The sequence below is a fragment of the Clytia hemisphaerica genome, unplaced genomic scaffold, assembly GCF_902728285.1.
Source record: "Clytia hemisphaerica strain Z4C2 unplaced genomic scaffold, Clytia hemisphaerica genome assembly, whole genome shotgun sequence".
NCBI lineage: Eukaryota > Metazoa > Cnidaria > Hydrozoa > Leptothecata > Clytiidae > Clytia > Clytia hemisphaerica.
In genome coordinates, this window is record NW_027104471.1 from 1,272,117 (window position 1) to 1,284,496 (window position 12,380).

A 12,380-nucleotide genomic window follows, 5' to 3' on the forward strand; every position below is an offset into this window, starting at 1 on the left:
GGATGCTGATGGTGCAAGTAGATATAGATTTATATATTTTGAAAACATTAAATGCTCCAAGAGAGCTGTTTTAGAGATATGAAAATAGTGACGTCATTTTCATCAAAAATACGAGATAGGGAATGAAAATATTGATATATTAATAAAATACAAACCTTTGACGCTATTTTAGTCAATTTTTGTTATCATACCCAAGGTGATGCAGGAGATATAATGAGATATGATATAGCGATTGTGAAATAGCTATTTTCCTGTTGGGGCTGTTTAAAGATGAGATAAATATTTTTAACACATCATGTATTTTGTGTATAACATATATGTCACATGTCAATGACATTGAAAAGATAACTGCTACTATACATGCGTGATTTATGTGTAATATATAATACAAGTATTATAGGTCCGTGTTATACACGGCACAAAATGCAAAAGCACGTGGCAAGCATGTGGATAGATTTTGACCTTTAAAAAGGTTCTAGACCAATAAAATACCTTCAGAATGATATTTCTAACAATTACAAGTGTTTTTCAAACTTTTTCTTTGTTTTTTTTACAGCAATTAAAGCTGACCTGTCAGCACTGACCTGCGTCCTGTGTCCTGCCTCCTGGGTCCTGTGTCCTGCGTTTCGAACCAACCGCTGTTAAACGGTGTATTGAAATAAAAATTAGAAATTCTGCCTAGAAAATTGGCAGAAGATAACGAAAAAATCAATAAAGAACAATCAGGCTTTAGAGAAAAGAGATCCGCAAACGACCAACTTTTTTTAATCACACAAAAAATAACAGAACCCTTTAATCGCAGAAACAGTGTAGAAGCAATATTTATTGATTTCGAAAAATGCCTCGACAAAATATGGAAAAAAGGTCTTCTATTTAAACTTAAATCACTCGACATCTAAAATAAAAACCTCGACATCATCAACAGTTTCCTACACAATAGAAAAATCCATATACTGATTGAAAACGAAAAATCAAAAAAACTCTCACCCAAAGAAGGTGTCCCTCAAGGCAGTTGTCTAAGACCTCTACTCTTCATATCATTTGCAAGCGACATTCCTACAGATGAAAAAAAATCCTTTCTCTCTCAATTCGCAGATGACCTAGTTACGCACTAAGAAGAAATAGAAACTACTCTAATAATCCAGCTTTACAAAAACTTCTACATCAAATAATTACACTGTGTGAAAAGTGAAAATTAAAAATCAACAAACAAAATACATCATATTTACCAAAAGTCCTGCAGAAATCGACACAGACAATATACAATCAAAAACAAAAAAATCGATAAAGTAAATGAAATCTATTTTCTCGGACTTACATTTTATAAAAACCTAAACTTTAACACCCATATTGAAAACACCATCAACAGAACAACTGCAAATGCAGACACGTTATTCACAAATTTAATAACCTACAAAAAAATATAAACATCTCGACAAAAAAGAAAATATACCTTTCGTTAGGTAGGAGTATTTTAGAATACGGTAGTCCAGCACTAGTCAACATCTAACCTGGGAATCCAAGCTCATAATCTTAGAAAAAACAAAAAATACCTCACTTCACAAAGTTCTAAAATTATAGAGCTTGGTGCAGGTAGATTAAGTCTGACACAGAATGTTATAAACAGTCTGTGTGTGAACCATCGTTGACAGACTTTCTGAACTTTGGAAACCCAGGCAAACACACATAATCAACTTACCATAAAAACCCTTTCACAAGCTCTAAAGACTTTCAAAACTACTAAAAACCACATCAAAACATCAGCCACCGTATTTAGACTTCCAGCCAACAGCCATTTTGTTTCAAAATAAATCTATGTTTTCATTTTCATTTGTTTTCCTTTTTCTGCAGAGTCAGCTTTTTCCATAAATTATGCGCGCGCATCAAAATTATCAAACTGCGCGCGAAAATACTGCTAGATAATACGCCGAAAGCTGGCCAATCAAGCCGAACCTGCATTGCAGGCGAGTTACCTGCGCCAAGCGTTAAACAAGCAGCAAAAATATCATAAACTAGACTGTGAAAAAGGTTTAACGCTTGGATTCCCAGGCTAGTCAACATCTCACAAAAAAACAAAAACAAAGTAGAAGTTTGCCAAAACAACTGCATGCGTACGATCCTCAAAACAGATTATAATACAAGCATCAACGATCTACGTAACAGACTAAAAATAAAATCAGTTCAAGATAGGAAAACAACATCAATCGTAAAAGGGGTCATGCACAGTGGTGGCCTGGCAGGGGGTGCAGGGTGTGCAGTGCACCACCCAGAAAGACCTGAGAGGGGCGCCAAAAAAGCTTTTCAAGGGGGCGCCAAAATTTGGCGCCCTTTGACACGTTTTTAGCGCCTTCTATAAGTGCAATGTAAATTTTTTTTCGCCTGCGGCGCTTCGTTTTATTTTACGAATTTTTTCAAATCTACTATCAGCATTGAATTGCGAAAAGTCAAAGCAAGAGAAGTGTTGTGTATCCACCAGGGGTTAAAGAGGATGCTCACCTCCAAAATGAGAGATTGATTGAAACTGCTCGCTGTGGTTTTTGTGGTCTTATGCGGACTAGCTTTCTCCTTTTTAGAATATATTTTAAGCTGTTTGACCTTTCTTACACCAAATTTTTTTGCCTCCGGCGCCAGAATTACAAAGAACCCTTATTCCTGCCAACTTTCGAATTTTTGGGGCCTCTTTCAGCCTTTGATCTTTAATGGAGAGTAAAGTAAGACCAGGAAATAACAAGAAAATAGAAATCAAATTATCATTACCACCACCTTCGTATAAATAAAAGTTTGTTAACTCGGAAATTCCGGGCGTTACTTTCAACCAGTCACTGCTCTTACAATTTAATATTTTCACTTAATGGTATAGGGCGCAAATAAGGACAAAAATATCAGGGGCGCCAATTTCATAGTTTGCACCACCAAGAAAATTAAGCCAGTCCGCTACTGGACGCACGGAGAACGAGTCTCGTGTTCGCAAAGCGAAAGGGATTCTATAGATCCCCCAAGCCCACTAGTTATGTAGGAAGAGGTGATGGCTATCAATCCGCTGCTCAAAAGAATATCGTACTTTTTTTCCGAAAATCCCAAATCCCAAAGAAATTCCGAAAATCTATAATTCCATAAATCTAAAAATTACAACTTAAAACAGATCAGAACTCAAAATACTGCGAATCTTGTGATGATGACGTTATTTTGGCCCTAAATATCGTCACCGAAAGGGTAATAAATTTTTTACTTTACTGAAATGAAATCGATTTCTAATTGTTCCGATAGATTCTATCGATGATTTTGATTACCAATCCAATGAAGACTCAATAGTAACTGTAACGTGCTAAAGCACTGGGCTCGACTTCAGTATACGTGTGAAAGTGAAAGGCCCAATTGTAAACACTTTTTTTAAAAGGGCAATGGGTACTAGGGATAAGAGAAGGCCGATTGTAAACCCGTGGTGAATGGTGATTGCAATAAGAGAAGGCTAAGTAGTAAACCCATAGGGTGATGAGTAATCAGGACTAGGGAAGGCTTAAAATTGTAATCCAAAAGTGATGGTTACTCGGAATAAGGTGCAGGGCTAAATTGTAAACTTTTGTTGATAAGCCTACGTGGCGATCGTTCACAGGAAAGGGAAGGCTCGATTGTAAACCCAGATAGACGGATACTTAGCAGGATTAGAGAAGGCTCAGTCGTAGGCAATTTCAGGAATAAACAAAAATCAGAATGAAATACATAAATTGCAAAAATTCAAGTAGAAAAATTTAAGGCATTGACACTTGAAAAGTTAAAGAATGATATTTGACGTCAATGAATCTAAAAAAAAATAAAAAAAATATTTGACGTTAATTATTTTGACTTTTATGACGTTAAATAAGCGCAAAATTCCGGTAAAATGGGGATAACTCCCGGAAAAAAGGGAAATTAAAAAAATTGAAAACTACCCCTAAGTTTTAACATAAGGAGGGCGTATGCCAAATTTCACCTCCTTAAACCAATTATTCCGCTCTCTACGCTGCCCCAAAGTTTGTGGACAAACAAACTCACACACATTCTGAGATTCTAGCTCAACTGAAGTTGAGAATAAAATTAAAACGCACTGTATATAACTTTAACGTTCTAAAGCACTGGGCTCAACTTCAGTATACGTGTGAAAGTGAAAGGCCCAAGTGTAAACACTTTTTTTAAAAGGGTAATGGGTACTAGGGATAAGAGAAGGCCGATTGTAAACCCGTGGTGAATGGTGATTGGAATAAGAGAAGGCTAAGTCGTAAACCCATAGGGTGATGAGTAATCAGGACTAGGGAAGGCTTAAAATTGTAATCCAAAAGTGATGGTTACTCGGAATAAGGCAGGGCTAAATTGTAAACTTTGGTTGATAAGCCTACGTGGCGATCGTTCACAGAAAAGGGAAGGTTCGATTGTAAACCCAGATAGATGGATACTTAGCAGGACTAGAGAAGGCTCAGTCGTAGGCAATTTCAGGAATAAACAAAAATCGGAATGAAATATCTAAATTGCAAAAATTCAAGTAGAAAAATTTAAGGCATTGACACTTGAAAAGTTAAAAAATGATATTTGACGTCAATAAATTCATTTACGTCAATGAATCTAAAAAAATAAAAAAATATTTGACGTCAATTATTTTGACTTTTATGACGTTAAATAAGCGCAAAATCCCGTTAAAATGGGGATAACTCCCGAAAAAAAGCGAAATTAAAAAAATTGAAAAAACTACCACTAAGTTTTAACATAAGGAGGGCGTGTGCCAAATTTCAGCTCCTTAAGCCAATTATCCCGCTCTCTACGCTGCCCCAAAGTTTGTGGACAAACTCACAAACTCACAAACATTCTGAGATTCTAGCTCAACTGAACTGTAACGTGCTAAAGCACTAGGCTCAACTTCAGTGTATGTGTGAAAGTGGAAGGCCCAATTGTAAACACTTTTTTAAAACAGGGTGATGGGCTCTCATGATAATAGAAGGCCGTTGTAAACCCAGGGTGATGGTTACTCGGGATAAGAGAAACTTCGTTGTAAACCCAGGGTGATAAAGCGCTCGAGATTAAGGAAGGTCAAATTGTAAACCCAGGGTAATGGTTACTCGGGATAAGAGAAAACTCAATTGTAAACCCAGGGTGATAGGCGCTCGTGACTAAGGAAGGTCAAATTGTAAACCCAGGGTAATGGTTACTCGGGATAAGAGAAAACTCAATTGTAAACCCAGGGTGATAGGCGTTCGGGATAAGAGAAGGCCCAGTTGTAAACCCAGAGTGATGGGCACTCAGAATTAGGGAAAGCTTGTTTGTAAGCCCAGAGTGATGGATACTCGGGATAAGGTAGCTAAATTGCAAACGCGGGGTGAAAAAATCCTTCTTTTATGGGCACTCAGGAAAGGGAAGGTTCAATTATAAAACCCAGAGCGATGAGTACTCAGAAGGATTAGAGAAAGCTCAGTCGTAGGTAAATTTAGAATAAAGAATTTTTTTCCGTGTGTAGAGCAACCTTTTATTTTGGCACCTAGATAAATTGACGTCAAATATTTTTTAACATGATTAAAAATTTCTATTTTTGTATTTTTAGCATTTAAAAAAATATTTGACGTCAATTATTTTGACTTTTATGACGTTAAATAAGCGCAAAATCCCGGTAAAATGGGGATAACTCACGAAAAAAAGCGAAATTAAAAAAAATGAAAAAACTACCCCTAAGTTTTAACATAAGGAGGGCGTGTGCCAAATTTCAGCTCCTTAAACCAATTATTCCACTCTCTACGCTGCCCCAAAGTTTGCGGACAAACTCACAAACATTCTGAGATTCTAGCTCAACTGAAGCTGAGAATTCCGATAGATTCTATCGATGACTGTAACGTGCTAAAGCACTGGGCTCAACTTCAGTGTACGTGTGAAAGTGGAAAGCCCAATTGTAAACACTTTTTTAAAACATGGTGATGGGCTCTCATGATAATAGAAGGCTAGAAGGCCGTTGCAAATCCAGGGTGATAGGCGCTAGTGATTAAGGAAGGTCCAATTATTGTAAACCCAGGGTGTCGGTTACTCGGGATAAGACAAACTTCGTTCAAATTGTAAACCCAGGGTAATAGTTACTCGGGATAAGAGAAAGCTCAATTGTAAACCCAGGGTGATAGGCGTAAACCAGTTGTAAACCCAGAGTGATGGGCACTCAGAATTAGGGAAAGCTTGCTTGTAAAAAAAGCGAAATTAAAAAAATTGAAAAAACTACCCCTAAGTTTTAACATAAGGAGGGGGTGTGCCAAATTTCAGCTCCTTAAATCAATTATTCCGCTCTCTACGCTGCCCCAAAGTTTGTGGACAAACTCACAAACTCACAAACATTCTGAGATTCTAGCTCAACTGAAGTTGAGAATTTTGATTACCAATCCAATGAAGAATCAATAAGTAATAGTTATCGCATGAATTTGAGTGCAATACGAGAAATATTAACGAGGCGAGCCTTTTTATTAAACGTAAATCTATTTACAGAAAGTTAAAGGAAGCAAAAATTCCCGAGTTAAAAAAGGAAAAATAACTTGGATAGTTAAAGGAAGCACAATATCCCGAGTTAGAAAATCAAAAATAACTTCCGGGTCTCTACGATTTCGAATGTTTTTGTTCGAAAATCTTGTTAGGTTCGAATGTTAGATTCGAACAAAAACATTCGACAATAAGTTCCCGCCGAAATTATGCACATCAAAATAAAGAAACATTTTTTCGATCCAGAAGCTTCAAAATAAATGCAGCAGCTTTTTCAGAGAAGTGAAATTATTATACATTATAGCAAGGATAATTGATTGTACACAAAAAAAGAAGATGTATTATATTTTTGTCGATTGAGAAGAAATTCTGCATCATTCGTTTCTATCAGATTGATATGATAACACTTTTCGATGTTTTTGTTTCGATGCATGGACGAGAGAAAATGCATACTGGTTTAAATAGCTATAAAAAATGGTCTGAAACAAAACTTTTGCAACAAAAACTAATTGGGAAACTTCTCAACTTTCAACTATCGTCAAGCTGTAAAGGTGTCGAATTTTCGAAGTAAGAAGTGTTATTCAAGATTGTTGTAGAATTTATGCTGAAAAGTCAAAGACACAGTTTTGTGGAGGATTGGGAGAGACACAAGAGACTTTTTACAAAAATCTCTCGTTACCTGGTTTAATCAAAGACATTGAATTTCCCTCGTTTTGTTATGGAAAATATTCTTGACAAGTATTAAAGAATTTAAAGCTTTTATGCATACATTGATTAAAAGAACTGTTTGGTTTTCACGAAACAAACGAAAGTGCCGAAAGCTGAATTCATTTGCTTTAGGTCGTGTCACGTGTGTGTCGAGTTGTTTTGTAATAATTTCTTTATATTTTATCAGTTTTAATTTCACTGACTTTTTGGAAAGTGGAAAGAATGGAGTAAAGAACTCATTAAAAAATAGTTTTTTACGTTTTTCCATTACTCTCGGGCACCTAATAGTGACCTTAAGCAAGGGCGGCGGAGGTGGTTCCCTGGCGGTATTCTTCTAAAAATTCACAAATGCGCATGCACAAAATGGGTGATTCCCTGCACGAAGTCCTCTGCCTCGATATCTGAAACGTGAAATCATAACAAACTCGTTCTCTGTGAGGTTTTCAAAATATCTTGAAATATAAACTCACAAATATCATGGATCAACATGAACAACCACAACAACAACCAAATAAAAGAAAGTAAGTGCATTTCTTATTGGCTTTTAGTATTTTCTTGAATCATGGGCTGTTTTTGATTTTGTTTGCACTGAAATTTGAATGTTTTTTCATCTCATCCAGTCATCTTGAGTCCTATCCTCAACCTGTTGGTTTGTTTGGCTATATAATGATAATTTCTTTGCTCTATGGACATTTTTATCCCTATTCTTTGGTTCAAATAACATTTGACATGTGTGTATCTACAGTATTACTTATTGCAGTGTTTTCTTTTTCCAGACCTGCAATGATTTGGACCAAAATGCATGAGGAAATTCTATGTCGTGAAATCCTTACTTATGAACCTTTTAACTATAAAAGTGGAACAGTGCAACGAGGTGAAGCCTGGAAACTCATAGCAGAATCTCTTAATAGTCACGATAATCCAAAGTTTTCTGTATCTCATCGTGGTGTTCGTGAAAGATATGCAGTTCTTGAACGTAATTTCAAACAGAAAATTGCTGCTGAAGAAAAGGCAACTGGGATTTCTCCTGATGAACCAACAGACCTCGAAAAAGCCCTCGAAGAAATTGTGCAAAAATTTAAAGATATTGAGCTTACCGATAGTAGCAAAAAGGTGTCAGAAGAAAAGGAACGGCAGACAGCAGCAGATATGAGGCAACAATGCATGGAAACATTCAGAGAGTCCGAAAAAAGAAAGGGTGACGAAGGAAGTACAGATAAGGAAAATGGAAAACGTAGAAGAAGATCTGGAAACGATACAATAGCATACTTACGAGAAAAAATGGAATCAGACAAGGAGCTAAAAGAAAGAGAACTGAATATTGCACAGTTACGAGAAGAAAATTTGCAAAGAATGATGTTACAACAGCAAGAACAAAATCAAACTATGTTGAATTTGTTGATGCAAATGCAAAATTCAAATCAAAAGAAGAACTAGTTGATAATTTAGAAACATTTGTTGAGTTGTTTTGAACTGTTTGGAAAGCTGTTATTTTGAAATTTGTTTTGTTTTTGCTTCTTTTGTTATAAATATTAGAGGTGTTTTTCTCCAACTTAGAAAAATATTCTTGGTATATATCTTTCTCATCTTTTAAAAACATTTAGCCATTGACAAATTCGAGTACTGTAACTCAGCTTTATAGTCTCGAAAAATTCTTTCTCTTTTGGAAATTTTGCACATAAAAGTTGAGTTTTGAGTTATTTTTTTGTATAGATCTATTTATATTGGTATTTATATTTTGTTAATCATACATTTTGTTATTTATAAATGTAATATGCAACTTTTTTAAACTTGTTAATATTACTATAGTAGGTTATTTTTTGTCTTAACTGAAAAAAAGAAAACAAAGATAATACGAGAGAAAAATCTTTCTAAACAAATTTTCATATTTTACAAAGGTTTTACAAGATTTAGAAATATGAACAGTTTTTCCTTTTCATCATGTCAAGTAAGTTTCGATATTTGGAGGATCACAATCAAAGAATTGAGAAACTTGATTTCCATACAAACATGTTCTGCAGTTTTGCAAGAAAGCACAAACAATATACATTTTACCAACTGCACTTAAACAAACCTTCAGATTTTTCTTAAAGTCCATAAACTTGAAATAGTTGATAATTTCTTTGAATAACCATTCAACAGTCACTCTGACTTTACTCATACTTTTGTTGAATTGTGTTTGATCTGGGGTTAAACCAGGTGCTCTGAATGGAGCTTGGAGGTGGGGTCTTAAAGGGTAAGCTGAATCCCCATATATACATAATATATCACCATTTGGTTTGTGTGAATGTTGTTGTAGTTGATTCAAAAGTCCTGACTGAGCCAGCATGGCAGAGTCATGTCTTTTACCCTCGACTGGACCAAAAAGATTTGCAATTATTTTTGGAGTAACAACACTCTATCAAATTTGATAGAGTGGACACGTTTGTGGCCATTATACAGAACCCTTTGATTACGCCCAGGGTGACAAATAGGTCTCACTGTGCCATCGACAAACCCCCAGCAAAAGTCTAATGCTCCTCCTTTATCATGCACAACTTGGGCATAGTTTTCCAAAGAAGCAGGGGACATCCATGGGTGACCGAAACCAGTGAGTAACCCGTTGAAATTATCATAGATATGATTCAAAACTTTATATGAGATCATGCTGAACTCTGGAACTGGTCTTCCAAATAACGGTATCATGTCTCCATATCGAATTGGGTAGGCAAACCTCTTAAGAAGAATACACAAAGCTTCCAGCCCATCAACTTTAGTTCTATTATAACAAATCAAGTCATCTGGAATGCCTAGTACTCACTTTCATCCAAAATATCAAGGTCAAATGATGGGTATTTGCAATAAGGGAAGTCGGGATTTTTTGATGTGTTGATATCATACAGTAGCAGAAAATCTTCGTCATTCAAAGAATTGTCATAGTTTGCAAGTAAAAGGGCTTCTCTTACTTCTCTGAAGCCAGGCATTTTGAATTACGTTATGACTAAAATTTTGAGGCTACCATTTTTGTTTACATTTTTTTCGCGCGATTTTTTTCTGTTTTGCTTAATCTTATTTTTGACGGCGGTGATGAGGAGGAGGCGGTATGCACCGAATGCCGCCACGAAGACCACCGCCGCCTTAGCTTAAGGTCACTAATAGCCGGGAGGGGGGCCGCTAAATAATTTTTCGAATATTTTCCCCCCAGGACATTCTTATTCCAACCCCCCCCCCCGCTTATTGACTTTTGGGAAAATTTTTTTGAAAGATCCCTCTTTTGCCCTAATTTTGCTGTATTAGCCTCCTTTTCGAACATTTTCCACCCAGGACATTTTTATTCCAACCCCCCCCCCGCTTATTAAATTTTGAGATTTTTTCCACCCCCCCTGCTTATCCCAAACCCCCCGGCTATTAGGTACCCGAGAGTATTTATTCCGAGAGTTCAGTTCTTTTCAGCTGTTTTGTTTTGATTTTCTCACGCTGCTTACCCAAATGTTAACCAATTTTTATTTAAAGTCGTCCTAAGGTCTCGTAATACCCCTCTCTCATTGCATTGTCGATAAATTTTCCGATCCAAGGAGGGGTTAGCCATTTCCAAACTCCTTTCCAATCCCATCTTATTCCCCATAAAATTCCCGATAGAATGAGGGCTCAACGACCTCCAAATTCCTTTCCAATCTCAAGTTATCGCATTTTTTTATGTTTTGATGACGTCATCAGCTTAAAATGGCTAAAAATTCAGCCAAATTTTAAAGTCCTACTCAAGCCTTATAAACCCTTTCATCTCATTCCCCATAAAATTCTCCATAAAATGAGGGGTCAACTACCTCTCCACTCTTCTTCAAACTCGAGATATCTCAATTGAAGTTTTTCCCAAACCCATGACGTCATTGGGTCCCTTAACCCCTAATGTTAGTAACGGTCAATTCACGAATTACGGAATTTTTGCGGTCAACAGGTACTTTGTGCCCCAAGGGTCCCAAAAAAACAAAAAACGTCAATTTTTTCCAAGGGAAAGTGGGTTTTTAAATTTGCGAAAGATTGCCACTGCAACGACTTCATCTCAAAAAACGCTAATTTTCACGAAATTTTCAAAGTTGAAACATTCAGGCTAAACACGGCGGAATAGCGGCTAGACGAAAAAAATCGTGAAAAAAAACAACTGAATTTCCATTTTTAGGGCCCGCATATTGTAAATTTTTGTAAATTTTGCTTACGCGCATGCGTTTGCCAAAAGAGTCGTAATCAATCGTAAAAGGGGTTACGCACGGAGAACGAGTCTCGTGTTCGCAAAGCGAAAGGGATTCTATAGACGCCTCAAGCCCACTAGTTATGTAAGGCTATCAATCCGCTGCTCAAAAGAATATCGTACTTTTTTTCCGAAAATCCCAAACTCCCCAAAGAAATTCCAAAAATATAAAATTCCATAAATATAAAAATTACAACTTACTCTGAAAGTTAAAGGAAGCAAAATAAACCGATTTATGAAATGTAAAATGACAACTTAAAACGGATCAAAACTCAAAATACTGCGATTCTTGTGATGATGACATCATTTTTGCCCTCAATGACGTCACCGAAAGGGTAATAAACTTTTGTTTGACTTTACTGAAATCCATTTCTAATTGTTCCGATAGATTCTATCAATAGTTACCAATCCAATGAAGACTCAATAAGTAATAAATAGTTATCGCATGACTTAAGTGCAACAATAGTCAATACGAGAAATATTTTGTAACGTAAATCTATTTACAGAAAGTTAAAGGAAGCAAAAATTTCCGAGTTAAAAAAGGGAAAATAACTCGGATAGTTAAAGGAAGCACAATTTCCTGAGTTAGAAAATCAAAAATAACTCGGAAAGCTAAAGGAAACAAATTCAACAAAAATTCACGAGTTACACGAAAAATAACTCGGAAAGTTAAAGGAAGCAAAATAAACCGAGTTATGAAATGTAAAATGACGTCACTGTATTCCAAAAATGACGTCATAACTCGGGATAACTCGGTTTTTTCGTAACTCGTTTTTTAACTCGGAAAAAATAACTTGGGAATTCCGGGTCTCTATAATTTCGAATGTTTTTGTTCGAAAATCTTGTTACATTCGAACAAAAACATTCGACATCAAGTTCCCGCCGAAAATATGCACATCAAAAAAGAAAAATCTTTTCGATTCAGAAGCTTCAAAATAAATGCAGCAGCTTTTTCAAAGATGTGAAACTA

At 36.0% G+C, this 12,380-nt stretch overlaps 1 protein-coding gene and 1 pseudogene across 1 annotated transcript; one reads left to right on the forward strand and one right to left on the reverse strand.

The window, feature by feature from the left end:
- The first annotated feature begins 7,968 nt into the window (after positions 1 to 7,968).
- LOC136821232 (DNA ligase 1-like) lies at positions 7,969 to 8,622 on the forward strand. The gene has a single exon (XM_067077464.1). The coding sequence runs from the start codon at positions 7,969 to 7,971 to the stop codon at positions 8,620 to 8,622; it is 654 nt and encodes a 217-aa protein (XP_066933565.1).
- A 502-nt stretch (positions 8,623 to 9,124) lies between these two features.
- LOC136821233 (uncharacterized) lies at positions 9,125 to 10,148 on the reverse strand (annotated as a pseudogene).
- Positions 10,149 to 12,380: the final 2,232 nt, after the last annotated feature.